Here is a 26,218-nt window from a genome sequence, read left to right as displayed (position 1 = left end):
GATGGCAGTGTGCTTCATCCAGCGGTTGCTGTAGCTGCAATGCAGTTGGGAATTGTAGTCACGGACCTGCCTCTGCATGTGAGATCATGAACTACTTGCACCCCTGAGAGCAGCTTCTGGGGCCTCAGCTCCTTCCATTGGCAACTGTGATTATCTGACCCCAGTGCCCTGCTGTGCGCAGAGCGCATCTTGGCACCGGCTGCACCGAGGCCCCTCAAGCACCGTCATGGAATCCTTGGAACCCATTGCCTTCCACTGTTGCAACTTGTTTTATCTCACCCTCCACCGCCCATTCCAGCAACAGTGCACTTGCCCTTTACGAAGGGCAGGAATGCAGTAAGTAATGTGGGTTACTCTTAAATCATACAGACTATCTTTGGGTCGAGTCAGCCTTTTATGATAGTTGCCTTTTGAGGCACTGCCTGCATTGTACTTGTTGGCAAGGTAGCGTAACGCTGTTTCAGTGCCAGCGACCCAATGCTGTCCTTGAGGAATTTGTATGTTCTCTCCGTGGCTGTGTGGGTTTCCTCCGTGTGCTCTGGTCCCCTCTCGTAGTTTGTCACGTGGGTGTAATTGGACAGTGCGGGCTTGTGGGTCGGAAGGACCTGTTACCGTGCTGTATCTCAGAATAAATGTAAAATAAGGCACGAAGCTGTGTGACCTGCAGCAGAGGCAGTGACTCTGAGGTCTTCTGCTGGGTCGCAGTGAGTGTGGATTTTATCCATGCTTTTGCCAGCTGTGTGAGAAAGGTGGGTGTCAGTGGTTTGCGACATAAAAGTGATTCTCTCTACCCTATCTTGTATGTCGGGGTCAACAAGCTCTGTAAGGTCATCAGAAAGCGTTACCTACAGATGATCCAGCCCATCATGAAAACCAGCCTCCTCGCCCCCCTCCCCCTCCTTGGACTCTACCCTCAGAAAGTAGTGAACATAATGAAGGATCCCTCCCACCCCGGTCTTTCCCTCTTCTCCCTCCCACTGCCACAAAGCAGAAGATAGGAAAGCTTGAACCTGTACTACTGCAGCTTTTCTACCACTGTTATTACTCTGCAGTGGACCTCTTGCATGATGAAGATGAATTCTAATCCCCTGCCTTGTCATGGGCCTTGCATTTTTCTGCCTACCCACACTGCACTTTCTCCACAACTGTGTGTCACTATATTCTGTATTCTGCTATTGTTTCTGCACGGAATGATTTGTCTGGATAGTCTGCGGACTAAAAGCTTTTCACTGTGTCTCGGTACGTGTGACAGTAACTAGTTACCGGTTATCCGGAGAAGGCAGAAGAAACAAGAAGTGAAGGAAACAAAGTCTGTTTATTCCCTCTGTTTCTGCCCACAGTTGACCACTGATGCAGTGTCACCTCCTGCCCAGCTTCCTGAGACAGCCGACAGATCGAGGCTCAAACTGCCAGGCGGTGGTTCAGTGGAGAGTCTACGCAGCTCCTTAAGTGGCCAGAGCTCGATGAGTAAGAAGACTTTTCCATCTTTCCAAAATTGCAGGATTGACCTTGAGTTACTTTCTAAACAAAACTATTTTCTGGAGTGTTAAATTATGGGAGTGGGCTGCTCTGATTCATTAAATACCCCTTGAATGGATGATTTGCAAATGGTTGGAGTGGGAAGTGGGGTTGGTGGGGAACGTATAGCCGTCCAGGTTTGACAATACTTTTAGAGCCTCCGATTCATGAATGGGAGGAGTACATTGTTCAGTGTGGTTGATTTAAGAGCAATGGAATTGGGTGTTTCATGTCTAAACAAATGCCACAGATGTGTAGAAGTTATTGTGACACTATTATGGCTTGGCTTTGGAATTTGGAGATCAATTCCAGTTTCCTCTGTGAGCAAGTTTGTATGTTCCTTCCAGTGTGCGCGTGGGTTTCTCCCGGTGCTCCAGTTTCCTCCCACAGTCCAAAGGCCTACCGGTTAGTAGGTGAATTGGTCATTGTAAATTGTCCCATGATTAGGCTAGGGTTAAACCGGCAGTTTGCTGGGCGGCACAGCCTGACGAGCCGGAAAGGCATGTTCCATGCTGTATCTCTAAACAAAAACTAAAATACTTAGAGCATTCCATCTCTGAACATTTACATGGCCTGCTTCCTCTCCCTGTATTCCCCATTCCTCAGCCACCCCACTTCCCCTCCTAACATTACTCCCACCCCATTCCCAACCCCCACATGGCTTTTCCCGTAATTTTGTTCAGCAGCTTAATTAATCCATGCCCCTTTCAAAATTCTGCTCTTTTCCTCACTACTTGCTTCCCAACTTTGCATCATCGGCAAAATTTGCTGCAGAATGCTTGGTGATTAGAAATAGTTGAATCCCCGGTACTGAAGGTTACAAGTATGAAAATAGCCCATTCACCCCAACCTTCTGTTATCTGCCGGTTACCAATCCCCTCTCCATGCCAGCAATGTTACCTCCAGCCCCATTTAGTCCAGGCAGCAACCTTCTATGTAGCATCTTCTCCAATGCCTCTTGCAATCCAAATATACCAATTCTACTGGCACCTCTTTGTCTATCCAGTATGTCACATCCTGAAAGAACTCTAGAAAATTTGTCAGATACAATGCCCCTTTCATAAAGCCATGTGGTCTCTGATTGACATATGATGTTCCAAATATGGTGGTATTAACTCTGAAATCCCAGCGTTGTCACGGTGACAAATATTTGGCAAACTGGCCCATACTTTTATGCTTTGTGTCTCCTTGAGTAGTGGTTGCATTAACCTACACATCCACTGTCTCTGTAGCCAGTTTTAATTTGGGGCCATCAAATCCAGGGGAATTGTTGTCCATTAGCCCTAAGTTTTCGGTAGTGATAGAGATTGTCTTCAGTGTCATCTCTCCATGAAACCTAATCGAACATCATTATTTAGAATTGTGCCCTTTTCCTCTTTCCCACTGTTAATTCCCCAGGTATTTTCCATTAAGGGACCAGGGTTTACTATTCCCTTTCCATACACCTGCAGAAAGTTTTCTTTCTTTCGTATTTGTTTTCATGCACTTATCTTCTCAGTTTTAATTCTTCCATGAAATTGGACCAGGAGGAATATCAGATCACTGGGACGGGAGAAAGGTTCAGGTTTTTTTTTGGCGGGGGGGGTGGTGTTAGAAAACATACCACAAGGGGAAGTGAGGAATTGGACTACTACAACAGGGAGGTGAGTGGGAATCAGGTCACAACTTGTGGGGGCGGGGGGTAGAATTGGTTCACAACGGGGATGTACGGATAGGGGGATAGAATTGGTCCACAATGGGGATGTACAGGTGAGGTGAGGGGAAGAATTGGACTGCAATGGGGAGGTGTAGAGTGGGAATTAGGTCACACCGTGGTGGTGGGGGGAGAATTGGTTCACAGTGGGGATGTATGGATTGGGGGGGTGGTAGAATTGGTTCACAATGGGGATGTACGGATAGGGGGATAGAATTGGTCCACAATGGGGATGTACAGGTGAGGTGAGGGGAAGAATTGGACTGCAATGGGGAGGTGTGGAGTGGGAATCAGGTCACACCTTAGTGGGGGGGGGGAAGAATTGGTTCACAGTGGTGATGTACGGATGGGGGGTGGGGAAGAATTGGACTGCAGTGGGAGAGGTGTGGTGGGAATCAGGTCATACTATGGAGGTATGGGGGGTGGGGGAAGGAAGAATTGGTCCACAGTGGGGATGTACAGATGGGGGGGGGGCGAGGAATTGGTTCACAATGGGGATGTATGGGTGAGGGGAGCAGAAGAATCGGACTGCGACAGGGAGGTGGTGGAAGGTGGGTCACAATGGGAAGACGGACCATTTGGACCACAAGCGGACAATGGAGGGCAGAGGTGAGACCAGAGAATCAGATCAATATGAGGAGAGGTGGAGATCTGGACCAGGGATGGAAATTACTTTAGAGGACTAAATTGGACAACAGGATGTATAGCAGGGCGTAGGGGGGGGAGGGAAGATGGGCTACGAGAGCTAAGGAAAAGGGACTGATCAAGGAGAAGAGAATCAAACCGAGGATGAGTGGTCAGTCTAGCTAGTGGGGTTTGAAGAAGAGTGTTGTGGTGGCGGGGGAATCTGACCACAATAGGGTGGGTGTGGAGAGGGGAGTATCTGGATGACATGCAGATGACAAAGGGGAAGAACTACCCCCAGGATCAAGCGGGTGGAATTTAGACCAAGCAGAAGAGCGTACAGCCACACTTTGCAGGGTTCCAAGCAAGTACAAGTGTTCTGGGAAGGGAAGCTGAGCTGCTGTAACAAGTGCGCTTCGTCACCCCTCATTGTCCTCTTTTTCAGGTGGTCAAACAGTGAGCACCACAGACTCGTCAGCCAGCAACAGGGAGAGTGTGAAATCAGAGGATGGGGAGGAGGAAGAATCTGCCTACCAGGGCCCTTTCTGTGGCCGGGCCAGAGTCCACACTGATTTTACCCCGAGCCCGTATGACACCGATTCACTGAAACTCAAGGTACCACTAAGTCTATCTTCACATTATTTGTGTATTTTGATTAGGGAGCTTAAGGTAAAGAGACCCTTGGGAGGCAGTGATTATAATATGATAGAATTTACCCTGCAACTTGAGAGGACGAGCTAAAGTCAGATGTTTCAGTATTACAGTGGACTAAAGGGAATTACAGAGGCATGAGAGAGGAGCTGGCCAAAGATGATGGGAATAGAACACTAACAGGGACGATGGCAGAACAGCAATAGCTGGAGTTTCTAGGAGCAATTTGGAAGGTGCAGGATAGATGCATCCCAAAGAAGAAGCAGTATTCTAAAGGCAGGATGACACAACCATGGCTGACAAGGGAAAGCAAAGATAACATAAAAGTAAAGGGCAGGGCATATAATATAGCAAAAAATGAATGGAAAGTGAGAGTATTGAGAAGCTTTTAAAAACCGTAAAAAAAACCATAAGGAGGGAAAAGATGAAATATGAAGGTAAGCTAGGCAGTATTATCAACAAGGATAACCGGAGTTTTGTCAGATATATAAAGAGTAAAAGAGATTAGATATTGGATTGCTGGAAGATGACGCTGGTGGGAGAACAAGGAAGAACTGACTAAGTATTTTGCATTAGTCTTCACTGTGGAAAACACTCGCGGTATGCTGAAGTTCGAGAGTGTCGGGGCAGAAGTGAGTGCAGTTGCCATTACTAGGAAGAAGATGCTTGGGAACTGAAAGGTCTGTGGGTAGATAAGTCACCAAGATCAGATGGACTATATCCCAGTGTTCTGAAAGAGGTGGCTGAAAAAATCATTGCGGCATTGGTAGTGATCTTTCAACAATCATTAGATTTTAGAATTGTTCTGTAGGGCTGGAAAATTGCAAATGCCACTCCACTCTTCAAGAAGGGAAGGAGGTAGAAGAGAGGAAATTGTAGACCAGTTAGCCTGACCTCACTGGTTGGGGTAATGTTGGAGTTGATTGTTAAGGATAAGGTCTTAGGGTACTTGGAGGCCCATGGTAAAATTGGCCAAGGTCAGCATGGTTTCCTCAAGGGAAAATCTTGCCCGACGAATCTGTTGGAATTCTTTCAGGAAATAATAAGCAAGATAGACAAAGGAAAATCAGTGGATGTTATGTACTTGTATTTTCAAAGGCCTTTGACAAGACAACACTGCATAAGAGACTGCTCAACAAGATAAGAGTCCATGATATTTCAGGAAAGATAGTAGCATGGATAGTGGATTGGCTGATTGGCAGGAGGCAAAGAGTGGGAATAAAGGGAGCCTTTTCTGCTTAACTCCCAATGACTAGTGGTATTCTGCAGAGGCTGGTTTTGCGACCACTTTTTTATGTTATATGTTAATGATTTAGATAATGGAGTTGATGCTTTGATGCCAAGTTTGCAGATGCTACAAAAATAGGTGGAGAGACAAGTACGAGGAGTGATTGATAAGTTCGTGCCCTAAGATAGAAGGAGTCAATTTTCAAAAACCTAGCACATTTATTTTTCCTACATTTACACACTTAGTTCAGCAGTCGTGGAGCATACAGATCCCTTCTTTGTAGAAGTCGGCGTCTTGGACCTCCAGAAGTGGTCCACAGCAGGGGTGATTGATAAGTCTGTGGCCTAAGATGAAAGGAGATGAGTTATTAACTTCAGACTTTCTGCATTTTCACTAAGAGTTGAACTGCACATGCATATAACGAGAGCTATATAACTCATCTCCTTCTACCCTAGGACACGAACTTATCAATCACCCCTGCTGTGGACCACCTGGAGGTCCAAGACGCTCTCGTTGCATGCACGTACAATTTAACTCTTTGAGTGATGATGCAGAAAGTTTGAAGTTAATAACTCATCTCCTTGTACATTAGGCCACAAACTTATCAATCACCCCTGCTGTAGCCCACTTCTACAAAGTGCTCCACGACCGCTGGACTAAGTGTGTACGTGTAGGAGGGGACTATGTTGAAAAATAAATGTGCTAGGTTTTCCACACCACGAACTTATCAATCACCCCTCATAGTGATGAGGAGGCAGAGAGGCTGCAAAAGGACTTGGGCAGATTAAGAGAATGGGAAACCAAGTGGCAGATGGAATACAGTGTGGTGTCGTGTGTGGTCATGAACATTGATAGAAGGAATAAAAGCACAAACAATCCTCTGAGCAGGGAAAATATTCAAAAATCTGAAGTGCAAAGGGACTTGGTAGTCCTTGTGCAGGGTTCCCTAAAGGTTAACATGCAGGTTGAGTCCATGGTGAGGAAGCCAAATGCAATATTGGCATTCGTTTCTAGAGGACTTGAATATATAAGCAAGAATGTAATGCTGAAGCTTTATAAGGCATTGGTGAGGCCTCACTTCGAGTATTGTGAGCAGTTTTGTGCTTCTTACCTAAGTATGAACTGATGTTGGAGAGGGTTCAGAAGAAATTCACAATAATTATTCTGGGAATGAAAAGGTTAATTTATGAGGAGCGTTTGATGGCCCTGGGCCTGTATTTACTGGAATTCAGAAGAAAGGGGGGGGGGGTGCAGGAACTCAGTGAAACCCATCGAATCTTGCAAGGCCAAGATAGTGTAGATGTGGAGAGGATCTTCCCTTTGCTGGTGGAACAAGGACCTGAGGGCACAGCCTCAGATCAGAGGGACGACAAGTCAGAACAGAGATGAGGAGGAATTTCTTTAGCCAGAGGGCGGTGAATCTGTGGAATTTGTTGCCACAGGTGGCTGTGGAGGCCAGATCATTAGGTGTATTTAAGGCAGAGGTTGATAGGTTCTTGATTAGTCAGGGCGTGAAAGGTTACGGGGTGACGACAGGAGAATGGGGTTGAGCGGGAAAATGGAACAGCCGTGAGAAATGGCGGAGCAGACTTGATTAACCGACTGGTCTAATTCTGCTCCTGTGTCTTTTGGGACGGGAGAAAGCTGGTAGGGAATATGAATACTAGCATGGACAAGTTGAATTGAATAACTGATTCTTCAATAATTTAGTAACGTGTAAGTAGCATATTCAGCATTTCTATCAACATGTTGACCTGGTGTAGTAAAATTAGTGAGGACCACAGTGAAACAGTTGGTAGAGACTCTGTGCTACAAATCTGATTCACTCCTTGCTTCCAGTGCTGTCTGTCTGGTGTTTGTACGTTCTTCCTGTGACCGAGTGGATTTCCTTTGGCTGATCTGGTTTCCTCCCACATACCAAAGATGTGCGGGTTGGTTGCTTAATTAACCGCTGTAAAGCGTTCTCTCCCCCCCCCCCCCATCCCCGTGTACATCTGAGTGATAGAATCTTGGGGGAGTGTGTGGGGAGAATAAAGTACAAGTGGGTACTTGATGGTCATAGCAGACGTTCTGGGCCCGAGGACCAGTTTCCATGTCATGTGGCTACAGGATGCTTTTTAAAAAAAAATCTCAATGTCAGTCATTGAGGAATTACTGTAACTCCTAATGCCTAAACTGATCACTTTTACCACAAACTAGTGATGATCTTGTCTCATGAGGAAGGGGGACTAGTCACAGAATCTGACACGATAACAACTCTACGGCTTAGAACTATCCTGTTTTCCCTCCTTCCCACTCCCAATGACAGATCTGTGACTTGTAACATTGACTGTATTTCTCCTTTCACAGCTGCTTCTCGATCCGTGTCCTTTTTTTTCCCCAAAGACTTGCTGTAAAAGCTAGGATGGTTTCTGTTTCAGTGCTGCAGATCCTTGTATCACTTATTAGGTAAAAAGACTTTCCCTCCCAGTGTGCTCAGAAATTCCTTGTAATTTGGAGTGCATTTGTCACATCTCCGATGCTGTAACAAAAGCAACAACAGGTGCTCAGATTCCTCCTTGCACACAAAGGCCATCTCCAATGCCGACACATGAAATCTTCCCTTTAACTTCTCATTCCCCTTTATATTGTTGACATGGTAAAGAATCCAAAACTGTACACAGTGATCTAATTGCAGCCAAATTAATGGTCTGTGTACGATTTGCATTATTTCACTCTCGATTAGAACGCCACATATTTCTTGTGCTGCACTTTTAAATAATCTGTGACCTTGCACATAGACTAGTACCTTTATAGAGAACTACAGCACAGCTACAGGCCCTTCTTCATTTGATGCCCTCCTCATTATATATCTGAAAGTTATTAGCGCACATTTCCCTGCACTAAGTTTCGTCTTGTGTGATTATGTTCTGTTGACTAATCCGTGTTCTGAAGGTGTTTGTTCTGAAGTAGGTGATGTGGTGGTCAGTTAGTAGAGCTACTTCCCCTCAGGCCCATTAATCTGGCCTGACCTCTGTTGTTGTCACTATGGAGTGTTCACTTTCTCCTTGTGACTACGTGGGCTTCCCCCAGAGCTCAGGTTTCCTCCAGTATCCCAGTTACGTAGAGGCTGGTAGTTTGCTTGACTGCTGTAAATTGCCCCCGGTGTACCAGTAGGTTTTAGAATCTCGGGAGAGCCCCGTTAAAGCTACAAATGGTGGGGGAATGCGATATAGGCTCCAGGGGCTGAAATGGCTTCCTCCATGGAGGTAAGGTCATCGTTATCATTAACAATATTCCCTCCTGTATCCATGTTTTCACTTGTTTTATGTCAGGGAGAAATGGCCCAGCACTGCCCCCTGTAGGTGGAACAGAGTAAAGCTCCTGTTCAGCAGTGAGCAGCTCTGGATCGAGTACCAATGAATTGGTGCAGGAAGAGAGAAATTTTTCATCACTCCTCTTATGTGAACGTTCCTAGTTGAGTTCCAAATCCATCAATTCTATTTGTGTCTGAAAATCTCATCTGAAATGTGCTCAGCGACAGGTTATTCACGGTGTTCCAGATGGAGAGCTCCAAATGTTCATAACTCACTTGGAAATAAATTTCTCATCTTCTGCCAAAGTGGCTGGTGGACTTTCCTCAAGGTAGCGTCCCATAATTTTGAACTCTCCAACCAGAAGAAGCAGGTTCTTAACACCTATCCGAACAACCTAGTTCAGAATCTTTTAGTTAGATCATTCCCATTTTGCCGAACAGGTTCGGCAACGCCCTGCAGTGCATGTGTAAGGTGGGTCACTGGAGTGGCAGATTCTGACATCATTCAGTGGGCGAAGGGCTTCCTCTGTCCCACCCTCCTCCTTCATCAAGATCTCCAGTAGGGTGACAGGTCACAGATTTCATGTGTCATGCAGTAAGCTGTGGGATGGCTTGTTATAGCACCATGTTAAACCTTCCGATGTCTGACCGTCACCGACGACCTTGTCCCTCGTGAAAATCTGGTCCTGTAGTTACGCAGTACGTTGCCCCTGTTGGAGTCAGCGTCACTGAAGCTGGTGCGTTAATCCTGCTTGCATCCCGACCGGGTCACGTGGTCGTGGGTTCAGCGTGAATCGTGAATGCAACGTCCATTTCCAGTGCTGAACGATTGAGCAGCCTCTGCCCAGTTCAGTTTCCCATCAACTTTGCTTTGTAAGCAAACTTGAATAGATTTTGCTGTCCTTTCCTCTCGGACCTTAGTATAGAATGAAAGTAGCTGATGCCGTTGTACTAATCCCTTTGGCACCTCACTAGCAGCAGCCTGTCAAACTCTTTGTTTTACGCTTTATTCCCGCTCTTTTATTTCTCTTAGCTAATCCACTTTCCATTTTAATTAGGACTGTTAATTATCACACATTAATGTATGCAATTAAAACGATTCCAAATTAATGTGTTAGGTTTTTTTAACTCCTTCACAAGGGAAAGGAATTTCATACTTTTCCAAACTAAATTTTGCACAGTGCCGACTAGGTCTAGTAATTTAGGAGGCGTAGAGCAGAGACCCAATATTATATGAAAATCCAAAAACAGCTGCAGATGCTGCAAATCTGAAATAAAAATAGAAAATGGTGGAAATACTCAGCAAGCCAGGCAGCATCTGTGGGAATAGAAACAAAGTTAATGTTTTAGATCGAGCACTATTCATCAGGATTGAGAAAGGGAGAGATTACATTCTGAGGCATTCTCTTGGTTCCAACAGGAGAAAGCTCAAGTCTATTAGATTTTCTTTTAGCTCAATTAGCACAAGATTGTGAGACCTACTTATTTCAATAAAGCAACACACAAAATGCTGGAGAAACTCAGCGGGTCAGGCAGCTGCTATGGAAATGAATGAACAGTCAACGTTTCAGGCCAAGACCCTTTTTCAGGACTGGGAAGGAAGTGGGAGATTCCTTTACTAAAGCACCAGTTCTGTTACTGAGATTCAAAAGTCCAAAAAGGCCACTAATTGTTAGTACAGAGTCATTTAATTTTGCCTAGATTGACTTTGTTGCCTCTAGGCCATTAAAAAGTGAATTTTAACACTTTTATCTGAGGGAAATTATCTGTAACACCAAATGATGAGGTGATATTTGTTTGAGGTTGAAATAATACCATATTTTGGATTGGTTTCCCTTGTTCCAAGAAAATGGTGATGGTCTTATAGATGGCAGGCACTACCCGCTAGTACCACACTTGCCTTTCAAGTCAGAGGGTAGCAGGCTCATGTCACATCTGTTCATTTTTTTTTTTGTACATCTGTTTGACAAGTCGTTCCTCCATTAGGTGATTCCTCAGTTATAACCCAGCAATGTAGTGTGTAACTTTGGAGGTGATCCCTGTGGCTGCTGCCGTTGGCAAAGGTGGCAGGGATCACAAAAATGTGAGGTCCTGCTGAAGTGGCCTTGCTGAAGATTGCAGAATCTTATAGGTGAAAGGACTCACTCAACCTGATAAGCTTCTGCCTGTTCTTTATCCTACACTTCATCTTTGCCCGTAACCCCACAGATCGTTCCTCCTCATCTGTATGTCCAGTTAGCTTTCTTGTGGAATCTAACTCCACAGCACTTCCAGGCAATAAAGCCCTTATCGCTAGATACTTTGCTGAACATTTTTTATCCATGTTCATCCATCATTAAGGACCCCGATCACCTAGGACATGCCCCCTTCTCCTTATGACTATCGAGGAGGTACAAGAGCCTGAAAATACACACTCAGTGTTTTAGGATCAGCTTCCTCCCCTCCACCATCAGATTTCTGAATGGACAATGAATCCTCACTGTTTTTCTACACTCTCTTTTTGCACTAATTATTTAAAATATATTTCCTTAGTGTAATTTATAGTTTTTATCATTATGTATTGCAGTGTACTGCTGCCGCAAAACAACAAATTTCTTGAGGTGCACCAGTGATGTTAAACCTGATTCTGATTCGCTTGGCTGCGAAACCTACTTGCTTTAGCAAAACCTCTCACATTTTTCAATACATTTATTAGCCATCTCTCGTGAAGGAAAACTCACTCTCCAGTCTCTCCAGATAACTGAGCCTCATTAATATTGGTGCCATCTAGGTCATAGAGTTGTACAGCATAACCACAGGCCCTTTGGCCCATCATGCCTATGCTGGCCATGGTCCCTATCTATACTAATCCTACTTACACACTGGAGGCAACTTATAGTGGCTGATTACCTACCAACCTGCCACCTGCACATCTTTGAGATGTGGGAGTAAACCGAAGCACCAGGGGAAGCCAAGCAGTCATGGGGAAAACTTGCGAACTGCACGCCAACAGCAGCAGAGGTTAGGATTGAACCTGCTGAATTTGTACCAGCTCTGTCATTGCATCATCCACAGACAATGATTGGGACAGGACTGGTTCAGCATATGGCTGTATCATGAATGGTACTGAGCCCAACTTTTGAATCCTAGAAGCTCTAGGGTTGGGTATTCTAGATGGTGGAGGGGATTTAGGCTCTGAAAGAGATTGTGGAAGCATTAGTAATGACTTTCAAGAATCACTAGATTCTGGGATGGTTCCGGAGGACTGGAAAATTGTGACATTCCACTTTTCAAGAAAGAAGGGAGGCAGAAGAAAAGAAGTTATAGACCAGTTGGACTGACTTTAGTGGTTGGGAAAATGTTGGAGTTGATTGTTAAGGATGAGGTCTCTGAGTACTTGGAAGCACATGATAAAATAGGTCAGAGGCAGCACAGTTTCCTTGAGGGAAAGTCCTGCCTAACAAATATGTTAGAATTCTTTGAGGAAATATCAAGCAGGATAGACAAAGGAGAGTCAGTGTATGCTGTCTACTTAGATTTTCAGAAGACTTTTGACAAGGTGCCACATGTATGCTGCTTAACAAGAAAAGTACCTATGGTACTACAGGAAAGATACTAACATGGATAGAGTATTGGCTGAGCGGTAGGGGGCAGAGTGGGAATAAAGAGAGCCTTTCCTGATTGGCTGTTTGTGATTAGTGGTGTTCCACAGGGTTCGGTACTGGGACCACTTCTTTTTACATTGTATGTCAATGATTTGGATGGTGGGTTTGATGGCTTTGTGGCAAAGTTTGCCAACAATACAAAGATAGGTGGAGGGGCAGGTAGTGTTGAGGAAGTAGAGAGGCTACAGAAAGACTAGACAGATTAGAAGAATGGGCAAAGAAGTGGCAGATGGAATACAGTGTCTAGAAGTGTATGGTCATGCACTTTGGTAGGAGGAAGAAAAGTGTAGACTACTTTGTAAATGGAGAGAAAATTCAAAAATCTGAGATGCAAGGGGACTTGGGAGTCCTTGTGCAGGATTCCCTAAAGGTTAATTTGCAGGTTGAGTTGGTGGTGAGGAGGACAAATGCAGTGTTAGCATTCATTTCAAGAGGACTGGAATTTAAAAGCAAAGATGTATTGCTGAGGCTTTATAAGGCACTAGTGAGGCCTCACTTGGAATATTGCGTGCAGTTTTTGGCTCCTTATGTACTGACATTGCAGGGGGTTCAAAGGAAGTTCACGAAAATGATTCCAGGAACGAAAGGCTTATCATATGAGGAGCATTTGATGGCTCTGGGCCTGTACTCGCTGGAATTTAGAAGAATGAGTGGGATCTCATTGAAACCTAGCGAATGTTGACTGGCCTAGATAGAGGGGATATATGTTTCTTATAGCGGGGGAGTCCAGGTCCGGAGAACACCACCTCAGAATAGAGGGACGTCCATTTAGAATGGAGGTGAGGAGGTATTTCTTTAGCCAGAGGGTAGTGAATCTGTGGAATTTGTTACCACAGGGGGCTGTGGAGGCCAGGTCATTTGGGGGTATTTAAGGTGGGGGGGTTAATGGATTCTTGGTAAGTCAGGGCATGAAAGGTTACAGGGAGAAGGCAGGAAAATGGGGTTGAGAGAATGGTTGATCAGCCATGATGAAATAGTGGAGCAGACTCGATGGGCCAAAGGGCCCAATTCTGCTCTTATGCCTTATGGTCTTGAATGTGCTTTGTAAAGTACCTGGATATTGGGTTGCAGTATTCACTTACTTTTCTGTATTATCTGTGTGACCTTGCTCAATGGAAACTGACTGCTGGCTTCAGTTAACAGCGATTAACCGTCTTGATTGTCTTGATGTTATGAAAGAAACTGTATAAAGTGAGATTTTTCTTTCTCCAAGGTGCACATTTCAACTGCAGTGACTGCATTTACTTCAGTTACTTTTGCACTCAACAGAAAATAGTAATGCTCCCAACCTGTTTTCCAGAAAGGTGATGTGATAGATATAATCAGCAAGCCCCCAGGGGGGACATGGATGGGCCTGCTGAACAATAAGGTTGGAACGTTCAAGTTCATTTACATGGATGTTGTGAACGATGAAGTGGAAAAGCCAAAAAGGCCGAGGAGGAGGAGACGAGGAGGCAAACACCCCAAGCCACACACTGTTCAGGAGCTGCTCCGGCGATATGACCTAGAGGTTGGTTTCATAACTTACAGCTTTATTGAATGACTTCCAAACTTTGCAGTAAAGAAGGTTTAACCCACATAAGGGAAGTCAGCATTTGAGAAAGTCTCTAATCATCATGGGAAAACAGATATGACAGCCTTTCACTAGGATGTCTGCAGTACCATTCACACATTGAGTTCACCTGTAATCATTAGGATCCTATTGATGTCTCAATACCACAACAGCAAGACAGATTGCATCAACAGAAAAACGCCTGACTCAATTACATTCCGAAAGATGGTTGGTGCTCCTACTCAAGTAAGCAGGAGATTCATGAGATCACGTGGTATTTATTGCTCAGCCGTATTCAATTGGATCTATGCCCTGCTCATTCTCAAACCTCCAAAAGTGTCTCCCCTTAAATTAGTTTTTCAACATTTTGCATGTTGTGAATCTGTTTCGGTCAGTAGACCCCAGGTGTGAAAGAACTTGCTCTGCCAAAAGTAATCTTCGCATCCTCTCTGTTTGTTTTGCTTTAAATCTAATCTGGGAGTTTTCTGCTTTGGAAATAGTTTCTGCTAAATCAAAAAAAAACCTTGTCTGGATATTCACTAAGATTTGACATATTTCCTTAACTGTGGTTCTTGAAATAGCAAATAGTTCCTGAGCTGACTAAAGTGTGTTTTATGAAAGTTTAATGCATCTTACTTTTTGTACTCTATTTTTTGTATTCTATTTGCTATTTCAAGAACCCTAGTTAAGGAAATATAATCAAGTGAATCTTGCCCTTTTTAATAGATTTTGTGCCTTGGCACCTTCAAAGACTCTTAATTTGTAACCCCACCACTATGGGTCCTTTGGATGAATGCTACCTGCAGAATTTCCCCATTTAATTCACGTTGCTCATATTTACTGCTAAATGGATCACTTTGTGCCTGACATTAAATTCATCCGCTGTGTGCCCACAACATGAGCTCCATTTCAATCTGTGTAGATCAGGGGTTCCTGACCTTTTTTTAATGCCATGGGCCCCTATCGTTAGCCGAGGGGCCCCGTGGATCCCAGGTTGGGAACTCCTGCTGTAGACGCTGCCTGACCTGCTGAGTGTTTGCTGTTTTCTTTCACTTTCCTAAACACCGGAGTGAGCCTCTCCTCTGTTAACTGCACTTCTGAGTTTCAGGTTATCTGTAAACTTCAAAATTATTTGTTGATTGAGATACAGCGTGGAATATGCCTTCCTGCCCTTTGAGCCACGCCACCTAGCGGTCCCTGATTTAAGCCTAATCATGGGACAATATACAATGACCAATTAACCAACCAACCTGTGGGTCTTTGGACTGCGGGAGGAAACCTGAGCACCTGGAGAAAACCCACACGTTTACAGGGAGAACATACAGGCAGCGGTGGGAATTGAACCCGTGTCGCTGGTACTGTAAAATGTTGTGCTAACCGCTGTGCAGCCGTGCCTATTTATCCAAACGTGTATCCGGAGGTCAGTGGACCAAACGTTGATCCAGATGGAGCATCAGTTTACAAGTTCATTATCTTTCTTTCTTTATTTATTAATCATTTTATCGATTTTTAAAAAAAGCATAAATACAGTCATGAGAATTAGTTCAAATATATATATCAGTAACAATGTAAACCAAGATTAAGACAAACGTCAAAATCATAGATATTGTTAAACTAGTATAAAGTATATAATAATTAAAAAATGAAAATAGCAATTCTCCTCTTACCAGTTTATGAAGAGAAAGGAAAAAACATCGGGTTTTAAATGAAAAGAAAAAAAAACCCACTACACTATAATAAAACAAAAAAAAAGGGACTGGGCAGTCCATTTTGAGGATACGACCAACAAAAGAAAGAAAGAAAGACTTTCTGATCAAATCTAAAACTTCGGGGGGGGGGGGAGATTGAAAGAATAATAAATCAAATTAAATGAAAATATTGGATAAAAGGTCACCATATTTGCTCAAATTTAAAGGATGTATCAAATGTCCGACGACTTATTTTCTCTAAACTTAAACAGGACATAATGGAGGACAGCAGTAAAAGATGGCAGGTGGATTAGAATCCTTCAAGTTCATTATCTGAATGCTCAGCACTGCTGACTGTCTTCTGGTCCTTGACCTGTGGTTTAACACTGCAGCTGTCGTGGCTTCATTCTCTTGTAATTTGTCAAACAGCCTTTAAATCTAGTTACTGGCTACTATTTGTGTGGAACAGTAGTTAACTTACCAATAGTAATGCAGTGCCAGGACTAATAGAGGCACAAGTTCAAGCCCCGTTGCAATGCTGCGGAATTTAAATTCTGTTAATTAAATAGTCCCATGAGAAGAGTCTTCGGCCTGTTATCCCACTTGACCGTTTCCTGGTCTCCATCACTCTGTTGTGTTTGTTCCGTTTCCAGCAACACATGCCAACTCTGCTGTTGAATGGCTACGAGGACTTGGACACGTTCAAGCTGCTGCAGGAGGAGGACTTGGACGAACTGAACATCCTGGAGCCAGAGCAGAGGTCTCGCCTGCTGCTGGCCGTTGAACTCCTGCATGACTATGACAGTAAGACCAGCACCCTAATTTGCAGTAATGTGTTTGAGGCAATACAAAGGGTCATTTGTTGGGATTATTGTAATATCTGCACAGTAGATATAGTTAAAGCAAAGACATTTTTGGTACTGTTGAAAACTCACCTTCTCTCAGAATGTGATTGTTAAGCATTAAAGCACAGAAGGTTACTCGTCAGCAAGGTGCACCTCTCCCACCTGTGTTTCCGAAAATTTTATTGGTTAGTTGTCTATTATTATTAGTTTGTTTTTCTTTCAGTATTTGCACAATTTGTTGTCTTTTGCACAATGGTTGTTTTGTCTTTGTAGTTTTTCACTGATTCTATTGTGTTTCTTTGTATTTACTATGAATGCCCACAAGTAAGTGAATCTCAGGGTAGTAGATGGTGACATATACAGTGTGTACTGTGATAATAAATTTAATTTGAAACTTTCTCCCTTTTGGCCCATTGTCCATCATTCTCCGACCTCAAATAAAGTATTCAGTTATAGATTTTTTTAGTGTCCCATCTGTAAAATAAAAATCGCTTCCCACTTAGCCCTTGTTTTTGATTTTGACAAAGTTTATTCTCAGAGTGTGCAAGGTACTTTCATGTTTGGATTATTACTCAGATTTGCACAGAGGTTGCTGTACAGAACCAGACCATTTTGTCTTGTGCGTTCGTTCAAGGGACATGGGCTTCACAGGCTGAGCCAGCATTTAACTGCCCATTTCCTAATTGCCCTTGGGAAGTTGGTGATGAACTAATGCAGTCCTTTAAGCTGAAGGAATTTTGATATGTTTCCATGTCAGGATGGTGTTTGCTTGGAGGGGTACTTCCAGATGATAGTGTTGGTCATTCAGTGCTTGCACCCATGTATTATCTTCCCAGTCTCATGTGACAGTCCATCTTCCATATCCTCAATGGCTTCATCTTCTCTCTCACCATTTCTAAATGCCATCATGGTCCCTCTTTCCTTTTCTCTCCCAAGGAATTGCTGCCTAATTTTTTTTCCTTGTTACTCCTGAGCCACCAGCTGGAAGGTACACTTTAGGTTGTGCAAAAGTGTGACAAGAAGTCCTTAGGTGAGCCCAGGCAATCGAAGATACTGCTGCATGTATAGTCACTGTTGAGGTATGAAGTATCTAGGGTTTCCCCACAAGGGATTGCAACTGCCCATTAACAGGCTCCAGCTCAACACACACAAAGTGCTGGAGGAATTCAGATTGGGCAGCATCTAGAGAAATTAATAAACAGTCAATATTTCGGGCTGAGACCCTTCATCAGGACTGGAAAGATAGGGGGAAGAAGCCAAAGTAATGTGGTGGGGTGGGGAGGGAGGAAAGAGTACAAGCTTGAAGGTGATAGGTGACGCCAGGTGAGTGGGGGAAGGGGGTGAAGTAAGAAGCTAGGAGGTGATGGGTGGAAAAGGTAGAGGACTGGAGATGAAGGAATCTGATTGGAGAAGAGAGTGGACCTTGGTAAAAAGGGAAGGAGGAGGGGAGATGATAGGTAGGTGAGGAGAAGAAAAGAGGTAAGAGGAGAGGCAAAGTGGGGAATTGAAGAAGGGAGGCGGGAAAATTACTCAAGTTGGAGAAATTTATGTTCATGCCATCATGTGAAAGGCAATCCAGATAGAATGAGGTGTTGCTCCTCCACTCTGAGAGTGGCCTCATTAAGGAGACCATGGGACGACATAGCGGAATGGGGATTGCAATTAAAATGGTTGGCCACAGGGAAATCCTGCCTTTTGTGGATAAAGCAACAGTGCTCGACAAAGGGGTCCCCCAATTTACATTGGATCTCACCAATGTTGAGGAGGCCACATTGGGAGCATCGGATACGGTAGATGACCCCAACGGATTTGCAGGTCAAGTGTTGCCTCACTCGGAAGGACTACTTGGGGCCCTGAGTGAAGGTGAGGGCTGAGGTGAATGGATTTTTTTTTGCTTGCAAGGATAGTGACAGGTGGGAGATTAGCAGGGAGGGACTAATAGACAGGAGAATCATGGAGAGAGCTGATCTTTGCAGAAAGTGGGGGGGGGGGGAGAGATAAAGATGTGTTTGATGAAAGGATCCCATTGAAGATGGTGGAAGTTGTGGAGAAGGATGTGCTGGATGCAGAGGCTCACGGGATGGTAGGTGAGGACAAGAGGAACTCTATCCCTGTTAAGTTATTAAGAAGATGGGGTGAGGATGGATGTCTGGGAAATGGAGGAGATGTGGGTGAGGGCAGTAATAATGGAGGTGGAAGGAAAACTAGGTTCTTTGAAGGAGGAGGATACCTCTGTTATTCTGGAAAGGAAAGCTTCATCCGGGGACTAGATATAATGGAGACGAAGGAATAGAGAAAAGTGAATGGCATTTTTGCAGGAGACAGGCTGGGAAGAGGTATAGTCAACATAGCCATGGGAGTTGGTAGGTTTATAAAAGTTATTGGTAGACAGTTTATCTCCAGAGATGGAGACAGAGAGATTGAGAAAGGGGAGAGGGATGTCAGAGATTGCCCAAGTGAATTTAAGGGCAGGGTGGAAGCTGGGGCAAAGCTGATGAAACTGGCATGCTCCGCATGGGTGCATTAAGCAGCACTAATACAGTCATCAAGAGCTGGGGAACAGTACTAGGGAAGGCTTAAAACACGGACTGTTCAAAGTAGCAAACTAAAAGACAGGCATTGCTGGGGCCCATGCAGGTGCCCATAGCTTCACCTTAACTTTGGAGAAAGTGGGAGGAGCTGAAAGAGAAATTGTTGAGGGTGAGAATCAGTGAAGAAGGTGGTGGTGGAGGGGAACTGGTGGCTTTTAATGAGAGAGAAGCGGAGAGTTTGAATGCCTTCTTGATGGGGGATAGAAATATATAGGGAGTGGATATCCATGGTGAAAATGAGGCAGTTGGGGCCAGGGAATTGAAAGTTGTTGAGGAGATCAAGAGCAGGTGAAGTGTCGCGGATGTAGGTGGGAGGGGACTGAACCAAGGGGGATAAAATGGAGTCGCATATGTGGACACAAGTTCAGTTGGGGCAGGAGCAGACAGAGATAATGAGCCTACCAAGACAGTCAGGTTTGTGGATCTTGGGTAAGGGAACTAACTATGAGGTTGGTGGCTGTGGGTGGGAGATCACTGGAGTTGGGGAGATGGCCGATGCTGCCAGAGACAATGTCCTGATGATCCTCAATGGGCTCCTTTTCAAGGGGTAAGTTAGAGGAGATGCTTGAGAGTTGCCGCCTGGTCTCAGCAAGGTCGTGGTCGGTCTCTCGGGCTACCAAAGCACCCCCTTTGTCTGGGATGTGATGGTGAGATAGGGATTGGTATGGAGAGATTAGAAGGCCATGTGTCCAGAGGGGTTAAAGTTTGAAGCAAAACTGTCTCCAGCTGTCCCTCTAATTAAACTAAAATTCTTTTAATCTAACTAAAGTTCAGAGAGAGGGCATTACAATTAGTGGGAAGTTTTTAAAAACCAACAGAAGGCAACTAAAAAAGCAATAAGGAGATAAAAGATGAAATATGAAGGTAAGCTAGACAGTAATATGAAAGAGAATACCAAAAGATTATTCAGATGTATAAAGAATAAAAGAGGCAAGAGTGGAGATTGGACCACTGTAAAATTACACATGAGAGGTAGTAATGGGGAGCAAAGGCAAATGAACTGAATAAGTAATTTGCATCAGTATTCACTGTAGAAGACCAGCAGCATGCCAGGAATTAGAGTGTTGGGGGCAAAAGTGAGGATATTCTCTATTGCTAAGGAGAAGGTGCTTGGAAGCTGGAAGGTCTGAAGGTAGATAACTCACCTGGACCAGATGGACTACACCCCGGGTACCTGAAAGCGGTAGCTGAAGAGATTGTGGAGGTGTTAGCAGTGATCTTTCAACAATCACTAGATTCTGGAATGGTTCCAGGGGACTGGAAAATTCCAAATGTCACTCCACTCTTCAAGAAGGGAGGGAGATGGAAATTATAGACCAGTTTGCCAGACTTCAGTGGCTGGCAAGGTATTAGAGTCCATTATTAAGGAGGAGGTTTGGGGTACGTAGAGACACATGATAAAATAGGATGAAGTCAGCATAATTTCCTGAAGGAGAAATCTGCCTGGCAAATCTGTTGGAATTTGAAGAAGTAACAGGTAGGTTGAGTGGGTGGTAAGAAAGGCAAATGCAATGCTTTCGCTTTGAGAGGACAGATATTAAAGTAAAGATATAAAGCTGAGACTTAATAAGGCATTGGCCAGACCACATTTGGAGTATTGTGAGTAATTTTGGGCCCCATGTCTAAGGAAGGGTGTTCTAGGCCAGCTGGTGGCACAATGACATCAGCACCGGACCCCGGAACAGAGGTTCCTGGGTTCGAATCCAGTCGGGGCCGCTCCCGAGTACGCTTTCCATCCGTGCCGGGTTGAGTGTTGAGATCGCAACTCGACCTCGTAAAATAAAAAAGGGGAAATGCTGCAAAAGTGTCTGTGTGGGGAGTGGCGTACCACACAGTCCCTCTCTCTTGCTCCGCGCCTTGTAAAGGCTTGAAAAAGACGTCATCACTGACACGCAGACGCACACGCATAGATGCGCACGCACACACAAAAGAAAGGAAGGACGTTCTAGCTTTGGAGAGGGTCCAGAGGAAGTTTGTGGGAATGAAAGGGTTAATGTAGGAGGAGTATTTGATGCCTCTGGGTCTGCACTTGCTGGAGTTTAAAAGAATGGGCAGGTAGGGTTGGTGGGGGGTGGGTGGAGAGAAATCTTATTGAAGCCTACCAAACATTGAAAGGCCTAGACAGGGTGGATGTGGAGAGGATGTTTCCATTCATGGGAGAGTCTAGGACCAGTAAGCAGATCTCAGAATACGAGGACGTTCCTTTAAAACACAAATAAGAAGGAATTTGTTTATGCAGAGGGTGTGATGGGTTCTTGATTAGGGTGTCAAAAGGTTATGGGGAGAAGGCAGAAGAATAGGGTTGAGAGGGAAAATAACAAGCAGTGATCAAATGGCGGAGCAGATTTGAAGGGTCAAATGTCTAATTCTTGTGTCTTATGGTGTTAACAAAACCGTGGGTTTCTGAGTATAATTTTAGGCCAACTGCGTAAGCTCTGATCCTAATGCACTGATCTACTGGAGTTTGATAGTGATCTGTTGGAAACCAGCTCAGATTTATGCTTAATTTCCACAACAATCATGAGCAAAGAGGCAGTTGATAGAGGATAACTGATTGCATCATTAATCCAAAACCCAATCCATAGGTACCAAAAAAAAACTTGGCAAAACTTTGTACTGCAGAAGCAGCAAGTGAGGTGTTTAAGATGTTCTTAGATAGGTACAGAGAATGGAGGGACAATTGGACTCGTTCTCCTCGCGTTCAGGACTCAGAATGTGGATAATTCACCACGTTGGGGCAGAAAGGAATAATTTGGGTGGGTTCATTAGCTTAGTCCAGTGGTGTACAGTACTGTGGCACATCTAATGTGATGGAGATGAAACTCAATGCATAATGAAGAAAAGCTTCAGTACTACTGTGGAGCAAATAACACCAGAAAGTTTTGGAGCTGTAGACAAATTATGCAGGAGCTACTCTTCAGGTCAGACTGCATCTTTGAAGAGAGAAGCCGTGTTCACATTAACTCAATGACCTTCCAACAGAATGTGCAGTTCCAATGGAAGGTCGTTAACCTGTAGCATTAATTCTCTCTCCAGAGATGATGTTTGATGTGCTGAGCATCTTCAGCACATTTTGCTTATTGCTCCATTTAATCCCGATTTAAATTGAAGTTTAATGGTTGTCTGATTTGATTTGCATTAATCTTTTCTCAACATTTTTTCCCAAATTGGTATTTTATGATATATACAATATAGATTGTCTTTCTCTCAACTCATACATAATTAGTTTGATGCGTCCTCTTACAATGCATCAGCACCTTTCCTTTTAACAGTGTGGGCTTATCTGTTTGAAAGTCTGTTGGCCTGGAGTCAGCCCCTTGGTCGTTGTGGGTCATTAATGATTGATCCTTGCAGAGTGATTGTGGTGGCTATCCCTTCTATGTTAATTGTCCTTTAATGTTTCCTCCCTACAGGTAACAGTGACAAGGATCTGCCCGGTGAACGTGCTTCCCAGGAGACCTTACCCCACTATTCGAATAAGACCACTGGTTTAGACCTGCAGAGACAATCTCCGTGGGACTCGGGCTGCTTTGAGGAGAGTGGATTTCCTGAGAACGGTAAGGAAAAGACCAACCAATCATTTTCCAGTGCATTGTGTTCTCACACGTCTTGTGAACGCATAATTTCGAGAGATTGTGAGTGTCAGTGGGACCACGCTTCAGGGTGAGAATTTAAACCAGCCCTCTCTAGTCCCTCAGATCCTGACACTTAGAAAAGGAACAGAGAAGTTCTCCCAGAAAACATCTAGGATTCCCAAATTCCCAGATTAAAGAATGGAGTTAAAGAATCTGATTTCCTGTGTCAGAAAAGTAGTGGGATTCGTTAACTCACTGAAGCGTATATGCCCTGAATCTGGCTGATCTATTGAGCTAGTGTTACTGAAACAGATTATTCTGCCGTTATGATATCAGAAGGGTGCTACTTGCAAACGGACTGCCACTTTCTCTTTCTCTTTCATTACAATAATGACCAGTCAATGAAAATCAAAAAGAACTGCAGATGTTGGGCATTTGAAATAGAAGCAGAAAATCCTGGACGTACTCAGTGCGCTAGGCAGCATCCGTCAAGACAGAAACAGTTAACCTTTCAGGTCCTTGACCTTGCATCACAGCTGGAGACACAAGAGACTGCAGATGCCGGAAGCAAGCAACACACAACCTGCTGGAAGATCTCAGGGGATCGAACAACAACTGTGGAAGAAAAGGAATTGTTGATATTACAGGTTGAAACCCTGTGTGTCAACATTCCTTTCCTTCCACAGATGCTCCTTAGCTCACTGAGTTGGGTGTTGTTTCTTCAGAGCTACTTTTTCTTTCTACAGACACTGTATGACATTATTATTTTTACTTCACGCTTCGCAAATACTTTGGCTGTTAAGTGCTTTGGGACTTCCTGGGGTTGTGAAAGATGCTGCAGAAATGAAATTACTTTCTTCCTTCAGAATCTATTCTGCCTCCATCTGCCCTTTTATCTATTCTTATTTGAGTTATTTTAGCTACACTGGGAATGCACGGCTTCGTCTATGTATCCAATTAGTTGAGGACCTATCACAAACTTTAGCAAAGTGACTTTGATATCCATGGTGACCTTGATGCTGAGAATAATTCAAACAAACTGGAACTGCTAATTATTTTATAATGTGTACTCCCTACTGTGTCAAACATTCATACCCAATTTGTCAGCCTTGTAAGTAACAGGTCAGGAATACATAAGATATAGGAACAAGATACTGAGATGTTACAACATGAAGATCTATATCAGCTGCACCTTCCATTTACAGTATTGAGCAACACACTGCCCAGGTATCTCTTACCTTTGTGATTCATAATCACAGTGCCAATCCTTGTTGCAACACTGATCTGTACAAAATGGATTGACGGAATGCTACTAGAGTTTATTGCTCTGTGGGTCAGGTTATGGCATGGGTCTATGTTCAAGTATTTCATCAGATCCAAACTTGATCCGAGTTCTCGAGGTTAGTTGAGAATGATTGCCTTTTGACATCGAGGTAGCCGAGTGTGGCATTGAGGCAAAGGGCTTCAGGAGAAAATTCATCTGGAGGTAAGGTGCCACCTTCAACAAAGGAAGATGGTTGTACTTACTGGAGGCCATTCATCCCAGCCCCAGGATATCACCACCAAATGCATTCCTCTTACAGCATTGGTTGGTTTGCCAGTGTCAATTCCCATTACATAATTGGCCATATTCGTATTGCAGGTCCATTACATAATTGGCCATTTTCATATTGCAGGTCCATTACATAATTGGCCATATTCGTATTGCAAATCCATGACAAAATTGGCCATATTTGTATTGCAGATCCATTACATAGCATTTATCTACATTACAGTATAAGCCTACATCATGGCATTGCTCCTCATTACAGTACATTTCCAAATCACATCAATGGGTCATTTTACGTATTAGTCCACACTACAATAGAAATCCATTTTGCCATCTGGATTTAGAATACAATATTACTCCAGATTGCATGACTATTTGTGTAATAGTCATGTGTTCACATTACAACACTGTGATTGCAGCACTGATTTTTGTAATAGCAAGGCATGACCACTCAGTGGCCACGTTATGAGGAATCTCCGGTACCTAATGAAGTGGCAACTGAGTATGTTCGTGGTCTTCTGCTGCTGTAGCCCATCCACTTCAAGGTTCAACAGTATGTTCAGAGACACTCTTCTACGCACCACTGTTAAAACATGTGGTTACTTGAGTTACTGTCACCTTCCTGTCAGCTTGAACCAGTCCATCCATTCTCCTCTGACCTCACTCATTAACAAGGCATTTTCGCCTTCAGTACTGCCTCACTGGGTGGATTACTTTTTTTGTTTCTCGCACCATTCTCTGTAAATCCTCGAGACTGCTATGCAGGATAATCCCAGGAGATCAGCATTTTCTCAGATACTCAAACCACCCCATCCGGCATCAACAATCATTCCATGGTCAAAGTCACTTAGATCACATTTCTTCCTCATTTTGAAGTTTGGTCTGAACAACACCCTGACTTGTTGACTTTGTGTGCATGTTTTTATGCATTGAGTTCCTGCCGTGGGATTGGTTGATCAGATATTTGCATTAACGAGCAGGTGTACAAGTGCACCTAATGAAGTGTCGATGTTTTGGGCTGAGATCCTCCTTCAGGACTGAGCCAGAAGAGGGAAGATGCCAGAATTAAAAGGTGGTGGGGGGGGGTGGAATTTCCAGCATTTGCAGACTTTCTCGTGATTATGATTACCTAATAAAGTGCCCACTGAGTGTGTATTGTACTACAGGTCTGTAGTACAAGTATTGATTTTGAAACACTCCTATCCACCTCAGCTAAGATTGTAGTTAGATGGGAAGGCAGAAGTGAATTGAATTAACTATACAGAGCTGCGTTTGGCAGTGGGGGGGCGGGTGGGTAGAGAAAAATCTTCTGCTACATACACACAGAGAGTCTGTGTAGGATTTCAGACAGCTGATAGGTCCAATATTGGTTCACCTGTTTAAAGCCAGACAGCTGAGGGAGTGATGGTATTTGTATCTTGAGAAGCATTGATTACTTAATATGGCTAGATGGTGAGTTACTCTTTCCAATTCCTTCTGTGGCATATTCCCATAAGCAAGAGGTACAAGCAGACAACTGTGTTATGAACATGATTGCAAAAGGATTGATTAAAAGAGTCTTTGGTGCACCCATTGAAATAGGAGTTCCCTTGGTCCAGGGAGCTTGATGAAAGCCTCTGATCCAAGAAGGACATGGCAGCAGTGAGCCAGACTCTGTAATGTTGCTCCTTTCTTTTTGCACTGATTTTCACCGACTTGTTTATTTTCGATACAGGGTTGGACCTAAGGAAGGACAACCGGCCAAACACAGAAGGTCAGTTGCAGT

The 26,218-nt window shown here is 44.0% G+C and overlaps 1 protein-coding gene across 2 annotated transcripts in view; it reads left to right on the top strand.

The window, feature by feature from the left end:
• LOC140201475 (SAM and SH3 domain-containing protein 1-like) overlaps positions 1 to 26,218 on the top strand; it is a 99,320-nt gene that overhangs the window by 64,220 nt on the left and 8,882 nt on the right. For both annotated transcript variants that reach the window (XM_072265641.1, XM_072265643.1), the window contains 6 exons: positions 1,341 to 1,467; positions 4,281 to 4,450; positions 13,954 to 14,163; positions 16,547 to 16,697; positions 22,743 to 22,886; positions 26,168 to 26,206. In XM_072265641.1, coding sequence (XP_072121742.1) covers positions 1,341 to 1,467; positions 4,281 to 4,450; positions 13,954 to 14,163; positions 16,547 to 16,697; positions 22,743 to 22,886; positions 26,168 to 26,206 — 841 coding nt within the window. The remainder of the gene's footprint in view (positions 1 to 1,340; positions 1,468 to 4,280; positions 4,451 to 13,953; positions 14,164 to 16,546; positions 16,698 to 22,742; positions 22,887 to 26,167; positions 26,207 to 26,218) is intronic.

Source organism: Mobula birostris, chromosome 8 (assembly GCF_030028105.1).
Source record: "Mobula birostris isolate sMobBir1 chromosome 8, sMobBir1.hap1, whole genome shotgun sequence".
NCBI lineage: Eukaryota > Metazoa > Chordata > Chondrichthyes > Myliobatiformes > Myliobatidae > Mobula > Mobula birostris.
Note: the sequence above shows the minus strand (reverse complement) of the source record. Positions and strands in the feature narration are given on the sequence as shown.